The sequence below is a fragment of the Manis javanica genome, chromosome 5 (assembly GCF_040802235.1).
Source record: "Manis javanica isolate MJ-LG chromosome 5, MJ_LKY, whole genome shotgun sequence".
NCBI classification, from domain to species: Eukaryota; Metazoa; Chordata; class Mammalia; order Pholidota; family Manidae; genus Manis; species Manis javanica.
This window is the reverse complement of record NC_133160.1, coordinates 154,799,182-154,823,670: the sequence shown is the minus strand read 5'-3', so window position 1 is coordinate 154,823,670 and position 24,489 is coordinate 154,799,182. Positions and strand designations below refer to the sequence as shown.

The following is a 24,489-nucleotide window of genomic DNA, read 5'->3' as shown; positions in this document are numbered from 1 at the left end:
AGTCTACAAACCAAGAAGAAGAGCTGCTCCTATTCTATCCCCAGCTGATAAGCTAACATTTGTTGAGCATTTACTACATGCCAGGCACTACACTAAGTGTTAGACACATTACCCCCTTAAACTCCCATGGTCCAGCACAATGTTGATCTTATTTTACAGATGAAATGGGAATTAAGGAAATTCTCATTTTACAGATAAAAGGGGCTCATGGAAATTAACTTGGCTAAGGTCACCAACAAGAAAGATCTGGAGCCAGGGTTATCAAAAAGCCACCTGATGTTGGAGCTCACAAGTTTGACTACCACACTGTTGGAACTCCTTTCCCGGGCTTGGCTGTGAAAGGATCCAGGTGGGCTTCATGTCAGGCTGCCCACCTCTCAGAAGACTGAGACTTGGACAGTGCGGTGCTGAGGAGTCCCTAGAAACTTGCAAGGTCCAGCCCTGGTTCTGGCCCTGAGCACACCCACTCTGGCCTCACTGACCACTTTCTCCCCACCTCTTCTGTGGCCCCTGCTGGGTCCAGGCCGTCAGCATCTGTCTGCATTCTTTCAACGGCCTCTCAACTGGTCACCTTACTTTCATCTTTGTCCCCCCACCCCTACAGGCTACTCTCAAACCAGCAGCTGGACACAACCCTGCACTCTAAAGCTCTGGACGCATCTCCTGCCCAGCTCTGCTGACCTCTGCACAAAACCCTCCATGGCTTTGTAGAGCACTTGGAGTAGAAGTCCAAGTCATTCCTAGGACCTGTGAGGATGCCAAGATCAGCCTTTCTTACCTCTTTAACTTTGTTTCCTACGCCTTTGCCCCTGGATCACTTTGTTCAAGCCCAACTGGTCCCCTGCACTACCCAAATGGAAAAAATACCTTTCTGCCTCTGGACCTTTGCACTTGCTGTTTCCTTAGTCTGGAATGCTGTTCCCCCTGCTTTCAATGTGTATCAACCCCTCATATCCCATAACATCTAATCAAGTAATACCTTCCTAATGAGGCCTTTACCAGACACTATCTAAAATTTCAATCGTCTCGTGCCCAGCCCTTCAAATCTTGTTTATCAGCTTTCTTTTCCCTTAGCAGGCTATCTAATGTGTTATGTGTATTAGGATTATCTGTCAGTCTTACTGTCTTTATTTCCCATTATAATACAAAGTCCTTGAGGAGGAAGCTTTTTATCTAGCTTGTGCACTGCCATGGCCCCAGTACCTAGACTGTGCCTGGCACAGAATAAGTGCTCAAGAAATCTTTCTGTATGAATTAATGAATGGGTCAACAAACTTGAGGATTCAACCAGCTGCAGTAAGTTGGAAGGGCAGGTGGAGGGCAGTGATGCCCCTTTCTACCAAGGTCAACCTGAGCAATGGAAGGGGGATTGTAGCAGGGACAGATGCTGGGTTCTGCCCCCCCAAGTAACAGTGGAGTTACTTGTGGGGGGCAGAACACCTTTGTACACCTCTATATGTGTACAAAGTGCACATGTGATTCAACATGGCTGAGCCTCGATCTCCTCATCTGTAAAGGTGTGAGAAGGCAGCCGGCATTAAGATCTGTTTGCTCTGTGCCTGGAGCTCAACAAGTCCTCACAACTTCCATATGTGGTACATATACTGGCCATTTTACAGATGAGGAAACTGAGCCTCAGAGACCACAGCTACTTCTCAGCACATGGCAGTCAGACACAATCCACATTCACTGGTTTTCTGAGCTCTTTACCACAAGGAAGGAGGAGAGAAGGCATGGGGGCCAGCTCATTCAGCCCTCTCCTATCTTTCAAGTCAGGAAAAAGAGGGAAGTGAAAAACACGTGGCTAGCAAGTTTCCCCCCGGCTCTCCCTTTTTCCTTGAACATGGACTGGGGGTGGGGTCCGAAGGCCTCGGCTTCTTGGTAGGTTCACTGCACAGCTCTGTGCTGAGTCCACACTTAGAGCGAGAGGGCTGCTTTCAGGAGTGTGAGCTCAGCACCAGGCGGCCAGATGGCCCAACAGCAATGAAGCCACGTCTGAAATCGCATCTTCACAGCTTCTGGATGTGCATCTCACAGACCTCAGTGCTGCGAGATTAGGCTCATTAGCAGCTCTGCTCCTGAGGGTGGAATGACCCGCTTGCTGTCTCCCTACGTCCCTGCCCTGGCTGCTAAGCCACTTTGTGCCCATAGATTCCTAGGAGCCCCCAGTTGGGAAATCCTACCCAGATAGACTCCTCAAGGCAACAGTGAGTAGCTGCTTTAACTCCAAATCAGAAACCACTAAGGCAACTCCTCTCACGGGGTAAAAGGCCACTGTGGTGCTGTTTGTAAAGTTGGTATTATTATCAGACTGCACTTGGTAAGGCTAAGCACTAGGATCCCCTGTCAACATTGAAAGAAGCATCAACTCAGTCTTATTCCAAAAACCTAAACACAGGCAGACATTTATTGTTAAGTATTTGTGAAAAGAAAGCAGTGATCCCCAAGGCTGGTAAAGGCACATTAGGAAAATGCTATAGCATGTGCGTGCATGTACATACATGTCTATGCTCATGCACATGTACATACATGTCTATGCATGAGCACATCTGTGCGTGTGTGTTAGTATATTAGTTAATAATCAGCTTAACAAAAGTCAAAGGTACCATTTAGCTGCTAAAAAGCTGTTGTGGTCTTAGGCAGCTGTAACTGCTCAGGATCCAGGGATTCTCAGGGATGTCTTCCCACTATTGGAAATGCCTCCCAATGTGTGCAACCCATTCCCCCCCCTTTCCAAAAGGATCCCCCACAATAAATAGATCACCTCCTCAGGTTTCTGTGCCCACCAATTACAGACCAAGATGATAAAAATAGGAGAGATGAGGATAGGTTGGAATATATTCCTTAAATCTAACCAAGTCAGAGAGCCAAGCCTTCCCCCTTGGTTACGAGAGAGAATGCTTCTCTCTCACAGGCTTAGGCTACGATGAAATTAGATCAATACATCTGATCAAAGCCACAACACACCTGTAATATTGTCATAGCTCCGGAAATTCATTTCGATGTGGTCCCACTCCAGCACCATGCAGTTCTCCATGCTGGGCTGAGCGATGGCCACGTACACATCATTCTTGGAGTTGAAAGTATCCACCGAAACTGACTGGTAGGGCAAAGTCTGATGAACAACAAAATCTGGGAGAGGGGTGTTAAAAAAAAAGTGTCCATGAAATCTCTCATGGGAGTTATTGAGCACCACTTTACCCTTCCTACCATTAGCCCCAAAGAAGACTGGGGAAGAGGCAGGACAGGAGAGAAGTTATGTAATCACAGTGTGTTTTTCTTGGAAGATTCCAGAAGGGTTCAGGTTTGCACAGGATGATCAGACTGAACTCACAGCCTCTAATACAGCTTCTCTGAGATAGACAGCTCACCATTTGGCTGACAGATCCCAGAGTTCTAAACAAATCTGGTGAGACCTGACTTTCAAAACACAGGCCAAAAAGATGCCATAGAGCAACAGTCCTGAAATGATCATGAAAATTACTCTGTGAAGAAGGGCTAAGTGGGCTCGTTAGGGAAAATGCTGTATCTTTAGCCCTCCCGGAACAGCCCTCCCTGGTGAGAAAGAACCTGTTCGGTTTCATTTGCCACGGTGCTTCTCAAGCTCACCTGACAACGGGGTCCTTTCCCCACCAGTTGTCATCCTTCTGGCTTGGCGTTACCCTGGCAGGGACATACTGCCACAGCAGGTTCCAAACTGCACGAATTCCCCTAAAGGGCACGCTGCACATTTGGAAACCAAAATAAACCATCTGATACTGTCTCAGAGGTTTATACAGCGTCTAGTACAGGGCAGTTAACCTAGGTATGTTTGCTCATTACTGGACTCACTGCAGGGTGAGTGATGGCTGTGCCTGGGTGCTGGACAGCGTTCTCCCACTGAGCAAGCAGTTACAGATTCACTGGGTTTTCAGCCACACAGAATCCATCCTATTTGAGCATGTGTTCTACTCCTACACTTAATGGCAAGCCAATACTCCTCATCCATCCATAATACTCCCCTGAGCTATCACTGACTGACTATATTAAATCTTGGTAGGGAACATACAATTTTACCAAGGAATGGAGTGAGCATGCCTTCAGATGCAAGGATAGTTAGTGTGTTGGGCATCTAGAGAACCAACAAAGAACTAAAAAAAAAACTAACAAAGTTTAAGGTAAGCTGGCTTGAGGTACTTCAATGTGTACTGCCTCCTGGCAGGCTAAACATGACCAGAGTAAAATGATGGTGGGCATCTGGCTAAGGAAAGTCATTCCTATGAGAAAATCCTGGCTTTGCCCTTCTCTTCCCCACCCAATCTTGATCCTTGCCCACTCAAGTCCCAGCTCCTCTGCAAAGCCTTCCCTGAGCAATCCAATACAAGGGACATCTTCCTCCTTGCTGGACTCATAGTCAGGCACTGTTATTTAAATCTTACTCTTCATGAGAACTGAATCTCCAGCACAGCAACATCAGAGTCAGATTTGGAGAAACAGGAGAGATTTTAGAACCTTGAGCCATTTTATAGAGCCAGAAGCTGAAGCACAGAGAGGGTGTGCTCCCGGCCATGGTCACACAGCCAGTGTGGTGTTCCCTGAAGCACAGGTGTCTGAGGTTGGGCCTGGCTCCTAGACTCCCCGGAGCCTCCCTTGGCACAAGCCCGTGGCAGCCTGTCAGGAAATTCCTCTGCCTGAGAAGCCTCATAGAAGATGTCAAGTGAGAAAGGCAATAAAAGGTGGGCCACTCAGCAGGGGGTAAAGGCAGGACAGTGCGACAACAAGAGGCGCAGAAAGGAAGTGAGAGCAGCTGAGCAAGTGCTGAGGTGGGAAGCGTGGAGCAGGGGTGGAAGAGCAGGTGATGGTCAGGGGGCTGGGCAAGAATGAGGCACAGGGAGGACCACCTGAAACCACTCCCTGCACTTGGGATCCTGGCCTGTGCATGTCCCATTTCAAAGCCTCAGTTTACTTCTCTACAATAGGGGAGCAACGACACCTCCCAAACTTGATGGCAGGGACACATTGAGGAATATTGGTGAAAATGCCTATCTTGGGGCTCAGCACAAAGTAGGTGCTTCATTAATATGAAACTTAGGTCCAAGAAAGGACACTCCACCTTCTTTTTCCTAGCCACCCCTGGGCCATCTCTTGGGGAACTGTCTGTTTTAACAGCATCTAAGACAAGATGCTGGGCTGTAACTCCACCACCTTGCTGAGTGACCTTAGGGAAGTTACTTAACCTCCTTCTGCCTTAGTTTTCTCACCATATATTATGATTCATGCTCACTTATAACTGAGCCTAGCACAAATAGTGCTCAAAACATGTTAACTTTCGGAGGTACACCTTTTTCTGTTCTAAGTATACAGTAGGTGCTCAATAAATGCTTGCAGGTTTAATGAGTGTGGGAGGGCTGGTCTTGTTCCATAGGCACCCTAAAGACTGTTGGGGAGAGCTGGGGGCTGAATGAACAATGCACACAGGTGCAGAAGAGGGAAGAGCAGAGCAGGCTGCTTCCACACCCTGACAGCAAGATGCGGCCCGGAGAGTAGGTGGGGGATAAGTGGCAGTAGTGGAGGAGGCAGTTTGTACTTCCATGACCTCGGGAAGACTTGCGCCTCAGGTTTCTCCTCAGTAAAATGAGGATAGTGTCTATTTCATAAGGTTGTAGAGGCAGCCTGTGCAGTGAGCGCCTTTGTAGGCCTACCTCATGTACTCACTCCACAGACACGTTGTGTTTTCTACAATTGGAAGCTTGCAGCAGCCCCAGGTGAAGCAAGTCTGTCAGCACCTCTCTTCAACAGCACTGGCTCACTGCATGTCTCTGCGTCACATTTTGATAATTCTCGCAATATTTCCAACTTTTTCATTATTATTATATTTGTTTCAGTGACCTATGCCCAGTGATCTTTGATTTTACTACTGTAATTGTTTTGGGGTTCAGTGAATCACACCCATATAAGACAAACTTAATGAATGTTGCGTGTGTTCAGACCGCTACCCGGACCATTAGAGGCCAATTAATAAACGTACAATGGTCTCTAAGTGTTCAAGTGAAAGAAGAGTCACATGTCTCTCACTATAAATCAAAAGCTAGAAATGATTAAGCTTTAGTGAAGAAAGCCTGTTGAAGGCTGAGACAGGCCAAAAACTAGGCCTCTTATGCCAAACAGCCGAGTTGTGAAGGCAAAGGATAAGTTCTTGAAGGAGATTAAAAGTATTACTCCAGCGAGCACATGAATGATATAAAAGCAAAACAGCCTTATTGCTGATATGGAGAAAGTTTTAGTGGTCTGCAAAGCAGATCAAACCAGCCACAACGTTCCCTTAAGACAAAGCCTGATCCAGAGCAAGGCCCTGACTCTCTTCAATTCTATCAAGGCTGAGAGAGGTGAGGATGCTGCAAAAGGAAAGTTGGAAGCCAGCAGAGGCTGGTTCATGAGGTTTAAGGAAAGAAGCCATCCTGCTAACATAAAGGTGCAAGGCGAAGCAGCAAGTGCTCATTTTCAGTGCAGATGGAACAGCCTTCTATTAGAAGACAATGCCAGCTAGGACTTCCACAACTTCTAGGACAGAGAAGTCAATGCCTGGCTTCAAAGCTTCAGAGGATGGGCTGACTATCTCATTAGGACCTAATGCAGCTGATGACTTGAAGGTGAAGCCAGTGCTCATTCACCATTTCAAAAATCCTAGGGCCCTTCAAGAATTACCTTAAATCTACTCTGCCTGTGCTCTATAAATGGAACAACAAAGTCTAGATGACAGCTCATCTGTTTATAGCATGGTTTCCTGAATATTTTAGGCCCACTGTGAGACCTACTGGTTAAAAAAAAAGGGGGGGGGTTCCTTTCAAAATATGACTGCTCATTGACAGTGCACCTGGTCACCCAAGAACTCTGATGGGGATGTACAACAAGATTAATGCTGTTTTTATGTCAACTAACACACCATCCATTCAGCACCCATGGATCACTGAATAATTTAAACTTTTAAGTCTTATTATTTAAGAAATACATTTAATAAGGTTATAGATAGTGATTCCTCTGATGGATCTGAGCAAAGTAAATCGAAAACCTTCAGGAAAGGATTCACCATTCTAGATGCCATTAAGAGCATTTGTGATTCATGGGAAGAGCTCAGGATATCAACATTCACAGTAGTTTGGAAGAGGTGGATTCCAACTCATGGAAGACTTTGAGGGAGGAAATAACTGCAGATGTGGTAGAAATACCAATAGAATTAGAAAAGCCTGCAGATGTGACTGAACTGCTGCATCTCATGATAAAACCTGAACGGATGAGGAGCTGCTTCTTATGGCTGAGCAACGAGTGGTTTCTTGAGATGAAATCTATTCCTGGTAAAGAATGGAGTGAAGATTGTTGAAACGACACCAAAGGATTTAGAACACTCCCTGAACTTAGTTGATAGGACAGTGGTAGGATTTGAGAGGACTGACTCCAATTTTGAAAGTTCTACTGTGGGTAAAATGCTATCAAATAGCATCGCAAGCTACTTAGAAATTGCGCATGAATGGAAGAGTCAATCAATGCGGCAAACTTCACTGCTGTCTTATTTTAAGAAATTGCCACAGTCACCTAACCTTCAGCAACCACCCTGATCAGTCAGCAGCTATCAGCCTCGAGGCAAGACCCTCCACTAGCAAAACAGATTACAACTTGATGAAAGCTAAGATGATGGTTAGCATTTTTTAGCAATATTTTTAAATTAAGGTATGTACCTTGTTTTTTTAGACAATGCTATTACACACTTAGATTGACTTTTATATGCACTGGGAAACCAAAACATTTCATTTGACTCTCTTTATTGTGACATTTGCTCTATTGTGGTGATCTGGAACCAAACGCAGAATATCTCCGCATATCTTACTCTATAAATGTGAACACAGTGCCTCACCTAGGGTAACGTCACAGTAGTTTGATCCATGTAACAATTAGAGTATGAGCCCCACTCCTTTACCAAGCCCCCAAAATGCCAGTGTTGCTCTGTCAAGAACTAAAACAGAAAATTCATCCTTGGTTCATTCTTGTTGGCACTGGCAGAACCATGTAGAAGCCAAAGATCGCTTGCTGACTACAGAAGGCTTTGAGGTTTCTGTGTTCACATGCAGATAAATGGAAAAAGGGAAATGGTAGCAGTCATTGTCTGCTTCCTTTTCTAGGATAGAAAAGGACTTAGAGAATACAGCTGCATTCTTTTAATTACAATCAAGATAGTTACAATCAAACTCCTCCATCTCTGGTTGTGCTGGTCACATTCAAGTCTGAGGAAGGTTCCAGACACTCCTGCAATGGCTGTAACCCACTGGCCCCTTGTTCTCATTAGTCTCCCACCTGCACTCTGAATTCTCAGCAACAGAAGCCTTCTCTGAAAAAAGAAGACCAAAAAGCTTGTTTTCTTACTAAAGAACCCCATAATGTAAAAGAGCTTCTACAAATTAGCATTTTACACATCTAGCCTTTAATGGTCCCATTTTCATTTATTTCCCCAAACCTTTGCTTCATAACATCTTCCATAAACTGGCTATCTGGCACAACACAGACTGTTAAATCATTGGAATTATAAATCTAATTTCTAACAGGAGACCCCTTCTCCTGACTCTTGCCCCCTTAAGATAGAAGGAAGAAGAGAAGGAAGGAGAAGAGAAGAAGAGAAAGGAATGGCTGGAAGTGATTGATGTCAATATGCGTTTGGGGCAGGAAGAATTTAAGTATCTTCCCCCATCCCCATCTTCATGTATTCTTCACAAATGGCAGAAGCACATTCACTGTGGAAGGACCTCAAACAATGCACATGTTGGTATGATCTCCCTTTACTAGTGTTAAAGTATTAATAGCATTCTCTGCTAAAGTGCTGCCACTTGCATGCACACTGGATTAAGTTCATGATGTCAGTGGGACTCTTACAATTTAGGCCTTGCTCCCACTGGAGTCAACAGATTTTTACATAGCTATTTATAGCACTTGCAGAAAATAAATTATACATGATGCTGATCCTATTGGGAGAGAAACTGTACATTAATGCATTATTTCTCTTTGCATTTTCATCAGCCCTGAAATAGGGAAGCTAACAGGACAATTAGGATGCAAAATTCACTCCCTCTAAGGAATTTAGTGAATTATCCACCCAACACAGGGAATCATGAGTAGGTAACAGGGATTTTTGAGATGGTTAAAAATAGACTTGAGTGGAGGGTTACTGTGATTAATCTAGAGAGCTGAACAGTCCAGGGTGGCTCTGTGGTGTTAATTACACCTCTGTGCCAGAACAGAATGATAACAGTATATCCTCCTCTCCCTGGGAAGAACTGTGCCTTCTTCTCCTCCGACCTAAAGAATTTACCTGAAAATCTGAACTAAGAGAAAAAAAAAGCACTCAGAAATGTGCTCCTTCCCCCATCTTTAGTGAGGATGTCATAACAGTATCAAGACTCTCGGATTCTGCTATCCATCCCTCCTCACATATTTCCCTCCCAGCCTTTTACAAAGCACCAAAGGATGAGGCTTGATCTGAGCAGAATATAGGAACCAAAAAAACTCACAAATTTTTTGACCTAGTTCACACAGGATGGTACTTGGGAGTAGATCACAACAGGGTAGCACCATTTCTTCTCAGTGGAAGAAACTGAGCAGGAACTAATTTGTTCATGAGTCTTACAAGGATAAGATAATGTAACAGAAAAAATCATCATCTCCCTGTTAACCAGGGAGTAGTGCCAACTTTCTAAATTTCAGTAGGAAACATTTTAGCAAAGACAGATGTAGTGAGAGAGAATGCCCTGAAATGTGTGAGGGGGCTCTCATGCCCAACAGTTTCAGAACCTGGCTCCACTGCAAACCCCTCTGTTCCAAGTCCCCTCCATTGCAATGAAAATTCTCAGAGCCCTGATCACTTCCATAACCTTCCCTAGGGCTCTAAAGTCAAAAATCATGTTTTCTCTTATAAATTATTCCCACTTCCCAGGCTTTCTACAGCCCATGCCATTTCTCCCAGAGATTAGCAGTTTTCTGACACTAAGGCCAAGTGTGAATAGGACAACAGAAAAGCTGCTTGCTTCACTTTGGGATTTAGAGAATTCTCCAGAAATCTGGGAAAGAGGCAGAGAGGAGCAACAGTGAGCTTGGGTTCAGCACCGTCCCAAAGGGCCTTGAATGCCATCTTTTGGTGCAAATGTCATTGACTCTGACCTCTGATTTATTGCGCTGCTCTACAGTACAATAAATAACCTGCTAGTGGCCTCAGCTGACTGAAGGGCACCTGCCAATTACACAGCTGAATAAGCCCTGGTCAACGGTGAAAGACAAGGGCATTTCCATAAGATTTCAGGTTTTCTCTCAGAGAAGAACTGAACTTGTAAAGTCCCTTATTTACAAAGATATCTAGAAACAATTTTTACTTTGTGAGTTTTTGTTTTCTTTGTCTTTGGAGGACAGCAACAGGACTGGCCTAAATGTCACATCTTGTTCTTGGAGTCTTTCTGCCTTTTGAGTTTTTGAAATTGTTTTCTGAGTTCCATTCTTGCTGCTCCTACTGACATGCCTTGAGGCTTTGCAGATATCAACTTTCAGCCTAAATGCTTATTTTGATAAGTCGGATAAATAGGGGTCATACTGCAGAGAATCCGCTCTCCTTAAAAATCTGTCTTTAGAAACTGTAGAAACTCCATTGAAGCCTTTCATATGGAGACACTCATCTGTTCTCAACAAGTGACAGTTGAGGCAGTTGGTATTTTAACTTTATCTTATAACCTGAAAAATGTATGAACTGAAGCCTTGATGCAGGCTCTGGAAAACAAAATCAAACTTTCTTCACATTTTCCTCAATGTGAGATTTTCTTTAATTAGTTGTTAACTTCCATTTCTATATTGCCATTGGTTATAAGTTACCTAGTTATCTCTTTTTACAGTTTACTCTTTCCTACAGAAGCAATTTACAGATTTTTACATCTCGCATTTATTAGCTGAATTTTTAACACACTTCCTATTATTCAAATGACAACAGCAGACCAAGAGAGCAGTAATTTAGGCCCCTCTGCCCTGGCTTTCCAGGGAACCTAGACCCATCTAAAAATGTTCTTATGACAAACTCACTGGTTTATATATGGACATTTAAAAAATATGTTTAGAGAAATTTGAATTTTGTCAAGAATCAAAATGAAAGCCAGGGCAATGAACGATCCAAATAATTTCTTTTAAAATGCTTAAATTTCACCTGAAATAATTTTGATAGAAAACTTTTACACCCACTTTTCTCCACTCTCTGTTGACAATTGAAAAGAAAAACAAAGGGATTATTCTAACAATAGTCTTCCATGATACAAGTTCTGAATACCTGTAGTTGTGCATTCGTAGTCAAAGCTCGGCACATCGTTTAGCTTCTTTTCCTGATACTCTGGTGGTCCGATACACAGCACATCAGAAACGGTAGAATTTGTCATCTTCAACCACAGATACAGCCACTTGGCTTTGCAGTCACATTCAAATTTATTGCCCCGTAAATCTCTAAGAAACAAAACAAACACATACACAGAGAAATAGACATGAAATGTTCTGGAAGAATCACGGAACTCCAGAATTATTAATATCCTGATATACTTAAAAAACCCCAAAACTGGGATTTTAAAAAAAATTTATATTTAATGTATCCTATTTCTTATACTTTTCACCAACTTTACTTAAGGATCTTCAGTGCCCACGATTTTAACTGTATAGCCTGCAGAGCTGTCAGAGCTAAGATCATCATTGCTCCAAACTCTTTTGAAATTGTCACCATGCCATTTTGGAAAAGGGGCAGGATGACAGAAGAAGACCATCCAACACAGGTTCTTGAAAACGAAAGGAGACATTTTAAGAACACAGTTAAAACTAAGACCTTGTTAAAGTATGTCCAGCAAGAAGTGACAAACACTAGCACATCTCAGAGAAAGGAGCTCTCACACCCAGCAAGCCTAGTTTACCACTGGCCTAATGCTACAAAGTATATTCTAAAAGGGCAAAATCCGACACAATACAAAGTACATGCTCTCTTCTCCTAAGCACTCTTTGTCACAGAGTTTTAGCTGCAACATAAAGAAATGCAATAAAGGGGAAGAAGGGATTTAAAGACATGATTAACCAGGGCACAGTGACAAGCACACATAAACTTAATTTTCATTACTTACAGTTCAATCAGAGAGTCTAAATCACTGAAGACATCCCTTGGGAGTGCTTTTATGTGGTTATTGGCCAAAGAACTAGAACAAGAAAGTCACACTTTAATGTGGTTATTATCTTCATGCCCTGTCACTCTGAAGTTCCTTAAACGAAGCTAATGATATGAACTCTAAACCTCTTCAACACAATGTGGTTCAATTTCTAACTTTGATCATTGATACTGAGATAAAGAAATGAGTTTAGCTATATAAAGATAACATTATAGATGCTGGAGTACAATGTAAGTTTTTGTTTTGTTCTTAAAAGAAGCACTTATTAGCTCTTTATTTACATTTGTTAAACCACTGGTGACACTTCATGTTTCTCAGAATAAAGGCCAAAGTCCCTTGGATGGCACACAAGTCTCTCCATTGTTTAATTAGCACCATTCCCACTTACCTATGGGACTGAATCTGTCTATTCAGATCACCCACACTGGTGACCCCTCTGTTATTCCTCAAACACACTAGGCACACTGTGACCTCAAGGCCTCTGAACTTACTGTTCATCTGCCTGAATGCGCTCCCCCAGATAGCTACACAGCTCGTCTATCACCTCTGTCCTCAACTATCCCCACCTTCCCTACCTCTGCACATCTCCTTGTCCTGCTCCGTTGGTCTTTACTGCACAACTGTCACTTGGCAAACCGTGTATTTTAAGAATCTATTTGTTTATTGGCTGTGTATTCCCCCCATATGGAAGCAACACAAGGACATAGATTTTTGTCTGTCCACATCTGTATCTCTAGCATCCAGAATACTGCCTGGCAGCAAGTCTTTGTTGAATGAATGAGTGATGCACTAAGAGGAAAATGATAAAAGAAAGATGTACAGTCTCATCTCAAGAAGTTCCCTAAAGGTCCACCTAAGTGAATTCTATTACTTGTGACTCTAAGAAAGGATTAGACTAAATCTTTTACATTAAAACTCTGAGCTTTAACCCCAATGATAATATAAAATCTGAAGGAAACACAATGTTTAGGAAATGACTGATTGTGATTGTTTTCTCATTAACAAAGGTTGATCAGAAACCACTTTGAAATTTTGCTCTTAGTGTTGAAGATCTTTCTAAAGTGTCCTAGTCCACTCCCCATCTGCAGGAAGTAGACCTGAACGAACATCATCAACTCTTTCTCCGGTGATTCAGGATCATGCAGTGCCTTGTCATCATCCTGCTGAGAATAAGTGTCCATGGTGCTGGGCAGTTGGCAATGGAAAGATGCTGGGCATTAAAATGATGTCCACCAAGTCTGTTCTTTCCCCCAGGCACCATGCTCCAATGCGAGTCAGCCAAGAAACTGATGCCGACTTTTATTTTCTTTTACACATGTGAGTACAAACAGCAAAAAAAAAAACACCAAATGACAACATGTAGGCAATTCACCACCATCCTCTTTAAAAATACACATGAAATTAGTCTTTTGAAGCATCATAATGACCCATCCCAGAAAGAGGAATTAAAGAAATGGGTGTTTCTCTGTAGATTCGGCTAACATAGAAAGCTATGAGCCCATATTTAATCCAAACATTCTTGCTGCAAAATACAACAGAATATGGGGACATCTAGAGTTTCTGAATTATATCCCTTCCCATCTAGCTAACCACAAATGGATTAAAATACAATTTCATGTATCATTTTGCCTTTCTTTCCTAAATAACTTATTGATACATTTTGAAAGATGTTGGAAAATGGGCTGATTATAATCACACTGAACATACTCTAGAGGTAGCTTTTTGAATTAAAAAAGGGAATATTTGTCTTGGTTTTTTTTCTAGTTGAGTTACTTCTGGAAAGTAAAGTACAATCTTTTTTTAGCTAATTAAAGGTTAATTATTTAGCTAAACATGTTTAGCTAATTGAAATGTACTGTATTGAAGTGATAAGAATATACAGAATGATCAAGGCCAAAAAACCATAATGTTTAGCTACCATTCCAAGTGTTCATTTTTGATTTCAGAAATTATTTAGATGGACTATCCACCCTGCTCACAGTCACAACATAAGGTCGCACTTTCCACTTCATTTTGTCTACATATTCATGGCACTTTCTTCATGTCTACAACTATTTAACAGCAACCTGTCCCTTGGGCTTTATACAACTGCTGGAAACAAATGTCCTAGATTTTAGTTACAGATTGGCACTGCTCCTTCAATGCTTTGAAACCTGATCAGAGTTTCTTGACATATGAATGTGACTCTGTAGGTGTTGGAAAAGTTCATGAAAGATATGAATCAAATCCTTAAACAAGCAAATTCCAGATAGTGACTTCCTTAAATATAGGAGTGAACTTCAAAGAGCTGATGTGTTCTCTTTGTTTAGAAGTTTACAAAAAATGGGGGCTGGGAAGATCAGTTCATTCCTTTAACAATGTATTAAGTGCTTTAATTACTACATACATCTCCAGCCTAGAGGACTAAACTTTAAATGTCACCCTACTTGCCCACTGGTAGAGTACATGTAGAAAATAGAATCCATCAGTCAACCAGAGAATCAGAGGGTCTAGCCGGCGTACCCCTGTGTTAGAAGCTGGGGAAGGCAGAGCTAATGGAAGATCTGCGTAGGCCCTGTCATCACAGAGCTTTCAATGCTGCTAAAACCAACATTCATGAAACAGCACCAACCCCTATGGCCAGTGTCTACGGTAAAGTGCTTGGGTATGTGGAGCCAAGAGGGAGGGCTAGAGGAAGGGTGGAGGGGAGGTCAGGAGTGGCCCCTTGTGGGGATAGAACTTAATCTGGACCTCGAAGGAAAAGCAGATTCCAGGAGATTGCAGGCAGAAGGGACAGTGTTCAGGTACAGAAAGGATGTAAGGGAAAGCTCGGTAATGGATGAGATGGCTGTGAATGGAACCCACTGAGAGCCCAGTGTTCTGAGGACATTTAGGGACATGAGACTGGAGAGCTGGGGAGGGAGCCCCATGGGTGTGACTGTTGGATGGCAGTACACGCTGGAAGAGCTGTACTGATGCATCAGATGTGCTCTGGACCAAAGCCGAGGACTCCTTTGTTCTCTGTGTGCGCTTCCTGCATGTCACTCAGTGTAGGAGGTGACCCTGAACACATATCCTTACATGATATACACATATGTTTGCATGTGCAAATGTATAAGCATGCACACACAGTTACATACAATACATATAGAAGTCCATGCCTCCATGGGCACACACGTACAAAAATACCTGCATGTTCACACCTGCTTTCAGACCAGGGATCCATAGCCAATTGATCAAACAAAAGTTGACATCTGGGCTACCTCAACCAGTCACATGGGCTTTGTGTTAACTTCATAATCTACTCAGGCTTTGCTGGAAAACAAAGCCCCTCCTTCCTGACTTCTGGGAACTGTATCTGGCCACAGCTGTTCCTCTCCAGACACCCACAGCTGTCTTCTAAGCAGACTTTCTCTGACCACCCAAACTGCCAGGGCCACTCAGCAGTCCACGGAGAAGACTGAGGCTCCTTAATGAGTGGGGAAGGGAATGATAATGACAGCAATGGTGATAACCACACCTTGCGCATCTACCACGGGCAATCGGCTGGATGCTTTGCCAGCAAGCAGAGACCAGTATGTGCACCAATCCTATGAGGTCAGTATAATCACTCCCATTTTAAGGATGATGACATTGAGGTTCAAAAAGGCTAAGCTCTATCAATAAATGAAGGCTAAGAGATGTGTACCAAAATCTTCATGACTCTAAGACCAATGTCTTAGCCTCTCTAGGAATGTGGGGATTTGGCTTCTGGGTTGAAGTTTAAAACCAAATAATTCAAGGTTTTTATAGGAAGAAAGGAAAACCCAGGGCAATAATTTCAGTAAGAGTCTGACACTCTCTGCAAGTGACTACTGATCCAGATTTGGGCTTCCCACTTCTGCTCCCCGTCTCCTTACTCTACCAGCTTTAACTCAGTAGGATTCTGCTTCCTGTGGTGCCAGAGTCAAGTGCTCGCTGAGCCTGTTGACAGGTACCTTTGTTTATAACAGGGCTTGATGTGAAACATCTCTTTGGTACTGTATCAGTCAGGGTTACACACACTGAGGGTTACACACACACACACACACACACACACACACACACACACACCCGGCACCCAAAACCCCATTCAAAGCTCCCCAATCCTCCCAGTTTTCTTTTTACTGCGGCCAGGCTGATTACGGAGATGAGCAGGTTATCTTACTCAAACACAAAATATCTATGATGCAAAAGGGATCTGGCTGCTGCTTAATAAACTGCTCCTACCAAAACAATGATGATTTTTCCATTTTCATAAACACAGGCACTACTTTTTCCAGTTTTCTAAATTTGCTAAGTGTGTGTATACTTGGTTTATTCTGATATGCCAATTCAAATCAATTTGTTGAAAACTTTTTTCTCCAAAAAGCTATTAAAGAACCCAGAGAGCTTAGCTTAAGCCACAGATTAATCCAACATAAAAGAAAAAGCTATTTGCATTCAAATTAGAGGAACCACAAAAATGTCTCTATTCCACTTCATCCTAAACTTGATTCCACTTTCAACATTCTTCTGAGTCACTGAAGCCTCAGTTCCCAAAACTATAAAATGGAGACTCACAAATTATCATGGAAGGTAAAGAAGAAAGTACACTAAGCACTCAGCCCTGTGCCTGGCACACAGTAGGTGCATGATACCTGTGTTAGCTTCCTTCCCACTTCCACCATCACTGGACATAGACCTCCCCTACTGCACAGCAGTCCTGTGGTCCAGAATGGCAGTTCAGGATAATCGTAAAGAGAATAGAACCAAGTGTGTGAGTAAGCACAGTGGGCTGGTGTCTGATGACGAACGTAGAAACCTCTTGTACAGCCTGAAAATTTATTTCCTTGAGAGAATGTTACGATATGCACAAAACAGTTAAGAGAGAGAAGCACCAGGAGGTGAATCTTACTCTATACAGTAAAGGACTCATTATGCTTTTCAATAGCACTTACAGGTGAGTGAGGTCACGGAGGCCACGAAAGGCATTTCTTGAAATGGTTTCTATTTTGTTCCCTTCAATGAACCTAAGGAGAAACAGCAGTATAATTAAAATGAATTTTCTCTGCTTAGTAGCTCTGAAAAATGATATTGGCATGGTTTCAGAATAAAATCCAAAAGAATTCATGAATTTTAAAAATTCATCTCTGAAGACAAGGTCAGCTACACCAGATTCCAAATGGGAGCTGGGTGTGTGTGCAGGAATGCATGAGCACAAATGTATGTTCTGCACGCCTTCCTAAAGCCGCATGGAAGTCTTCAAATTCAGAGCTGGCTGAAAAACATCTCGGAAAAAAAAGAAAGAAAGCACTACATACACAAAGACAAGGAATTCTCCAGTCTCTGTAAGACTGGAATGCTTCCAGACATTTTCCCCTCTCAAACCTTCTTACATTTCACAGTGCCCGACTATTAATACTTTTGCAAATAACTTCGTCCCTTGCGGGAGCCCATTGTTTTATATCTCCATATTAAAGATTTTGCTGAAAGAGAATTCCATTAAGCTTAGCTTCTGGCAAACTTGAGTTCATCATGTCCTACACAGTCTAATCTCTGCACAAAGGGTGACAAAGCAGGGACACTCTCAAGATCTGTCAGCCAGTAGGAAATAAGAAGTGTAATGAAGTTGAGTCTGGGCCAAACTTCTCTCTCTGGGCAAAGACATCTTAGGGCTTGTTTGTACACAGGACCCTGCAGTAATAACTCTGTTCACGCTTTACAGTCTTTGTGGGAAATACATGAAGCAAATGGGTTAGCAGTATTCCCTAGGGCCACTGAGAATTAAATTTTACGTTACTGCATCACATGATGTCAAATGTAAGAGGGTCTTTGATGACAGACAGTTCCAGGGAGAGGCTTTGCAACATGATGCCGTTAGTGAGGTAGTTCCTCATTCTCGTCCTGATAGCTTTCTGATGTCTGTTTTTTAAAAATCAGGAGTCTGTTCAGTAATAGCCTTCAGAATAAACTGATAGGCAAACAAACTTCCTCCTCAATAACCTTGGTATTAAGATGAGCTGCTCATAAGAGAAAATGGATAGCATTACATTTGCTAACGTCCAGTGGCTGTTTCTGTGCTTTGACAGAAACTAGTTTGACTCAACATCTCAGCTGCACCACACTCTGTATATTATGTATAATATCAGTGTATTATTAGAGTATACATATTACATGTGCTCTGGAGAAACAATTCCTTCAGAAACCTCTTTCCTGAAGATATAAAATCAGCAGAGCCTTCTTAGACTGAGGGTATATTTTGAATTCAAACATCTACTTGTTAACCTCAGATAAGAAAGCAGAGACAAATCTTTAACATCCCTCTGAATGCTAAGTAGGGAAATCCCACTGATAACAGGATTAATTATTACAAAGTTACAAATGACAAGGATGAAAGAATTTAAGGGGAAACAAAGACATGAAAGGGGAAAAGGAGAATTAGAAAAGAAATCTAGAAATGAAATCTGAGCGAGGGTAAAGCTCATTGCTAGGGAAAAAGAAAAACTACACATCTGAAAAGGGAAAAATAACCCTTTTTTTTTAAAGGAGAAAAAATAAATTAGACCCTCATCAATAGCTTTCAGGAGAGATTACAAATGGATACAGGACTGTTGCATTAAAAACATGAAGTTGTATCCCCAAATAAGGAGACTTGACTTAAAAATAAATTACCCTCAGAATCCTTTAGCTTTATTTCTGGCTGATCAGCAAGTCCATGCCTAGTTATAAGAGGTAAAAATATCCAACGCAATTTCCAATTGTGCTTACTGCATGACAAATTAAATGTCAGCAGAGAATGAATGAATCTTTCCTTCTTTGTTTCCTTTCTCTCTTTGTCTCCAACCTCCTCCTGTCCCAGCATGTTTATACACAAGTAAACTACAAAAGGTCAGCGCTGAAAAGAGATGGGGTTTTCTGCATTTTCTCCACCCATAAGCTCTCTAAGAGATGCTGTCCCAGCTTGGAAAGCAATATATCAATTCCACTTACACACTGAATGCTCAGCAAATGGACAAAGTGTAAAACTTACAGGTATTCAAGATGAAAAAGTCCAGCAAAAGCATCATCCCGGATGACTGTAAATGAGTTAGAATTCAGCAGTCTGAAAATAAAGCACAGACTTCAATGCAGAGACATAAAACTTGAGTCACACAGTGAAGCTTTTTCTGTTTCTTTTGCTGTTCTGAACTGTGGGCAAACACGGGCCTGACACTGGCCCTTCAGGTTCACAGCTTGACTCACAGATGCCGATGGACAAAGGCAAGTGATTCCTTTTGGCTAGATTTCCTGGTCACTTCCACGTCCCACCCTTTCTCTCCTGTGGGTCCCAGTAAATCTGACCTGATAGCTGTTATTTCAAAATATTCTAATGCTCAATACAGCTAACCAGCCAATAAATGCTTTATGATGCACAAAAAACCATGGAATTAGAGATCTAAAAAGATCTAATACAACTCCATTTTTAAAGAAATTTGATCCCAGAGAAGTTAAGTGACTTGACCAAAATCACCAAAAAACATGCAAATAAAACCCAAACCTTTCTATTACATTTCCCACATTCCCATAAGAAATAATAAGAGTTTAAGAAATCTTCAGAAGACTCTTTATTAGCACAGTTTTCCATGAGTCACCACTTAAGTCTATTTGATGAAATACCTGAAATTTTATTTTCTTCATATGAAGTCTATTTTAATAGATACCACAATGTCTAAGATATTACTAATTTTAAGTATTAAGTATATAATGTTATAAATAGGTACACAACCTTTTGAGAAAAAAATACCAACATTAAGTTTATTCAGGATGAGCAGTGATGGCCCATATTCCATTTCTTCCTATTTCTCTATAGTATGGTACTTGATCTTTTCGTTTGATCCCATCTCACATTGGAGAAACCAATACAGATAAAGAGAATGAGCTACACACTCATGACTTCACCTCTCACTGACTTGCTTTTAAAAACTGCTCTTTGGACATTTCTTTCATCAGCAACTATTAACTGACCTGGGCTACCAGGCACCACGTGGTACTCACCTAGATTGGCAGGGATGCAGAGCAGTTATGAGGGGGGTTAGAATTCTGGCTGGTATTTGGGGCAAGTAACTTAATTTCCCTGAGCCTCAGTTTTCTCATCTATCAAATGGGGAAATAAGGAATGATAGGATGATTACATAAAATTTTGCATATATATATATATATATATATATATGCTGACCCACAGTTTCCAAACTCAGGCAACTAGAAATACTGTTTCTGGAGTAACATGAAGAGTTCAAAATGTAGATTTTTCTTTTAAAGTGAGGTATTTGGAAAACAGTTCATTTAGGTGAAATTCAGGTTGCAAGTCAATGGGATCATGTCCCCAGTTGCCAGATATGGGTGCTGGGACCAACAATGAAGTCCTTGAGGAAAACATGCGCCAAAAGAAGGAAAGGACACTGCATAAAGAGGCTTGGGACCCAAGGTGCCCTCACCATAGGGCAAGTTCCTCTTGCCCTAAGAGCCAGACCTGGTTTACTTGGGCATGTCAGGAAGAACTGATAACCAAGAGGAAAAGATGCCACCTCCCAGAACTGCACGTCCAACGGCCCCTTTGCACAGAGAACTTCCCATACTCACAGCAGCTGCAAGGAAGGCAGATGTGAAAACATTCGGTCCTTGATTTCCGAAAATGTCCCATTTACCAGGCTCCTACAGGCAAAAGAGGAACAAAACGAGGCCTAGGTTTCCTTTAGAAGCAAGGGCAGGATAGGTAATCAGTCTCATCTTCCACTTGTATTTCCAACTCCACTCAGCAATGACTTACAACTTACCAGGAGCTTCTTAGGGGGCGGCACTAGAAGAGCATCAATATGAAAACTGATCTGAATAATAGGAAACTTTACCATCAGTCTAGCTCCTTACACAGATGTTATCTCAGCCAGTTTAAATCAATCCCCTCACTTCCTTTTCTTAACTACAGGATGCCCTCGCTGAAAATGGGTAATTACTTCATCTCTGCCCATGATTCTGTTTGTGTAGATACAGCGTTAATGTTAGCCAAAGAAACTCCAGGGTACGATTAATCATTCCCCTTGGGAGCACATCTCTGAAAGACACTCAGAGCATTTCTGATTAAAAGCACCGTGAAAGCCCTGGGGGAAAACTCAGGACACCTGAACTTGAATGTGCCATAGGAGGTTATGCCATCTGCCAGATATAAGTCAATGCAGGGGCAAGACGCCTGACTTATTTTTCCACCAGGCACCCCTATCCTTTCTGGTCACAGCAGGACCTCAACACATTATCTCAGAATTATGGCAGTTAACACGCAGATTGTTTAAGCAGCTGCTGGTCTAAGGATGTGACAAGGGGAACTCTAAGTTCTGGAACCCTCCATGTCACCCGACTTAGCAACATTAGGGATCAAAAAAGCTTTTTGTGACTTTTTATAAATGCAAATGGGAACCCCTTGGCTCCTGTGTCCAAGCCCTGGCCCCTTGTCTGGGGGTGGGAAGCAGGGGATTATAGTAGAAGAAAAAGTGCCCTTGATATCAGCAGTGTCACCCCTGGGATCCCCTGCCTCTGCAATTGAGTAGGCATCACCCCAGCACCTTGGTCTGGAATAGGGGAGCTGTTTCAGCCAGAAACATTTCCCAGCAGTAAAGATACAGCCCCTTCCACAGCCCTTATGAGAGCTGGTCATGTGGCTTGAGTGGCTGTGTGAGGGCAGTTGAAAGCATCTCTTAGCACTTAGATAAATAACTTGGGTAGGTGGATAAATAATGAGTGCCTTCCCATCCATTTTTCCAGTGCTGAAAAACATGTATGGTGGGGAGAGGGGTCAAGAAGCCCTGTGAGCTCAGGGCAAGAAGTTGGGTTGGCTTCCACCTGGCCACCGGGTTGGGTGCCCCATAAGCCCCAGAGCTATCAAGCCTTCTGTGCTCCCCTATCCCAGGCCACATAGGGCATTCCCCCCACCCTCTCCCTGCCAGTGGCTGCACGCCTTTCCCCAGGTTCTTCCCAACCTGCAGTGTGGACAGTTTCCGAGGAAGCCAGGGTGTAAACCACTGCCCAGACCTGAGGTGGAACAGGGAGGCTTTACCCCTCCCCAGTTTTGCACTCACTCCAGTCATGCTCAGTGCACATACACGCGCCTGCAAACCACCCCCCACATACACACACATCCTCTCAAAGTTTAGCGCACCCCAGAATCATCTGGGGAAGCCAGCCTCCAAGGCTTCCCTCCTGAGTCCCTGCTTCATTTAAAGTGGGCCGAGGAATCTGCATTGGTACAAGCTCCCCCAGATGGGTCTGATGCAGGTGGCCCGCGGGCCACACTTTGAAAAACACTGCCACAGCGTCTTGCCTAGGTTCCCAGACTCTGGGTCTCGAGTTCCCTCCACCTTCCCAGGAACTGAGACTCCACCCCCATCTCATAGCGCGCCCCCTCCCAGGCGCCAGGAAAGGGGCTGGGAAGAGGGGTCGGGGTCGCGCGGTCCCAGCGCCTCTGGCGGCGGCGGACGCAGGCTGGCGCGGGGACGGAGGGGGTCCCACTCACTCACAGGGAGCTGATGTCGCCCGGCACGATCCTGGGCACCCAGGAGGAGCCCACGCAGATGATGGACTCCTTGGTACAGCTGCAAGTGGCGGGACAGCGCGCCAGCCGCCTCACCTGCGCGCTCCGCGGGATCAGGCACGCGGCGCCCAGCAAGAGCAGCAGCCCCAGCGCCCCGCCGCCGCCCCTCCGCAGTGCCATGCCGGGTCCCCGGGCCCCGCCCCGGCCGCGACCCCCGCCCCCGCGCCGCGCGCTCGGACCCTGCGCCGCTGCAGACGCGCGCGCCGCTCGCTGCTCCCCCGCTGCCGCCGCCGCTGCTGGTGAGGACGAGGCCGCCGCGGGTGTGGGAGGCCGAGCCGCAGCCGAGCAGCATGCTGGCCGCCGCCCCCACTCGGCGCCCCCCCACCCGCGCCCGGGCTGCTGGGCGGCCGCCGCCGCTGCGCCCGCCGCACTCGCGCCCGCCTGACATCAGCATCGCGGCCGCAGCCCGCTCGGGCCAATGAATATTGCCGGGCGGGTGCCCGCCCGCCGCGGGTAGGGCCCGCCCCGCCCGGCCCGGGCTCGGGACACGCCCGCACCCTCCCAGGAGCTGCGGAGAGGCGAAAGTTGGGTGACCTCGGGGGAGGGGCCGCCCTGGGCGGCGACCCCCTGGGGGCCTGGCCCAGGCGCGGGGAGCAGGGCCCCGCAGCCCCAACGCGGGCGCCAAATCGTTTGGGGCTGGCACAGGGCTACAAGGCTCCTTGCACCCGGGCCGAAAGGTGAGGCCAGAAAAAAAAGTGAGGCCAGGGCAACTGGCTTGATTACTGACTGGGAAGGGAGACTTCGTCTCGGGTGCTTTGAAGAGTACAGAATTTTGAGCAGCCTTTATTTTATTCATTTTTAAGAGAAAAAATTAAGTGGATGCTACCATTGAGTTGGGCGGGGATGCTTTGCTTGTATTTTGCGGTGGAGCCGTGGGTTCTGGCACCGTTCCCGCAGCACCTGGGCTTACAGAAGCCAAGCACCTTTCCCTGCTAAAGGGACATAGAACGAAGAGCAGTTTCAGCAGAGCGCCCCTGCTTCTTTGGGGTCTGCCAGCTGCTTGCTACAGAGCCACAGAGCCTGCGGGAGTTTTCTTTCACTCAGCACGCTCACGGGCACCCCACCCACCCCAATTAACGGACAGGGATGAAGAGACTGCGGGTATGATACATTCTAGTCACTGTATGTTTAATCTCCTCACCTTTTGAGGCAGGTCTTATTAATAGTCCTAACGTAGGATGGGGAAACTGAGGCACGAAAGCCTCAGTCATTGGCTGATGGTGGAGTAAACAGCTGGGCAGAGATGGGGATTGGACCCTGGGCCTGGGAACCACGCCCCACGGAACCCCTTTTCTACTCAGCAGGCTTGATACCACTCAGCTAGAATCTTGCCACAAGTTAGTGGGAACTGGAAATCAAAGAAAATGGCTAATAGCCCTAACTGCTCGGCGTAGAGCATCAAGGGCACCATCACCAGTCTGCTAGCCAAGGAAAACCATTTCGTGTATTCATACATACCCAGAAAAGTCAGTACCCAATGCAAAAGGGTGTTATCTAAGGAATCATCAAATACGATCAATTCTTAAGCAATCGTCTTGAGCACAAAGGGTCAGCTGCTGTGTGAGGGGACAAAAGGACAGGTCAGGGATCCTCAGGGAGCTGCAAGTCTGCTGGGCAGATAGCCCTCAAGAGTAACTCCATACGGTCCCTGCGGGTCACAGATTTATCTAAAGGTTAACCCTTTAGGTTGAAAGTGAG

The 24,489-nt window shown here is 44.4% G+C and overlaps 1 protein-coding gene across 2 annotated transcripts in view; it reads right to left on the bottom strand.

Moving 5' to 3' along the window:
* LGI2 (leucine rich repeat LGI family member 2) overlaps positions 1-23,142 on the bottom strand; it is a 29,003-nt gene extending 5,861 nt beyond the window's left edge. The window contains exons 1-7 of one of the 2 annotated variants that reach the window (XM_036994783.2): positions 22,718-23,139; positions 20,793-20,864; positions 19,204-19,275; positions 17,132-17,203; positions 12,153-12,224; positions 11,324-11,493; positions 2,968-3,132 (exon numbers count right to left, since the gene is read on the bottom strand). In XM_036994783.2, coding sequence (XP_036850678.1) covers positions 2,968-3,132; positions 11,324-11,493; positions 12,153-12,224; positions 17,132-17,203; positions 19,204-19,275; positions 20,793-20,864; positions 22,718-22,911 — 817 coding nt within the window. In that variant the 5' untranslated portion in view covers positions 22,912-23,139. Of the gene's footprint in view, positions 1-2,967; positions 3,133-11,323; positions 11,494-12,152; positions 12,225-17,131; positions 17,204-19,203; positions 19,276-20,792; positions 20,865-22,717 lie in introns of both variants that reach the window. The other variant, XM_036994784.2, reaches the window with a different exon arrangement.
* Positions 23,143-24,489: the final 1,347 nt, after the last annotated feature.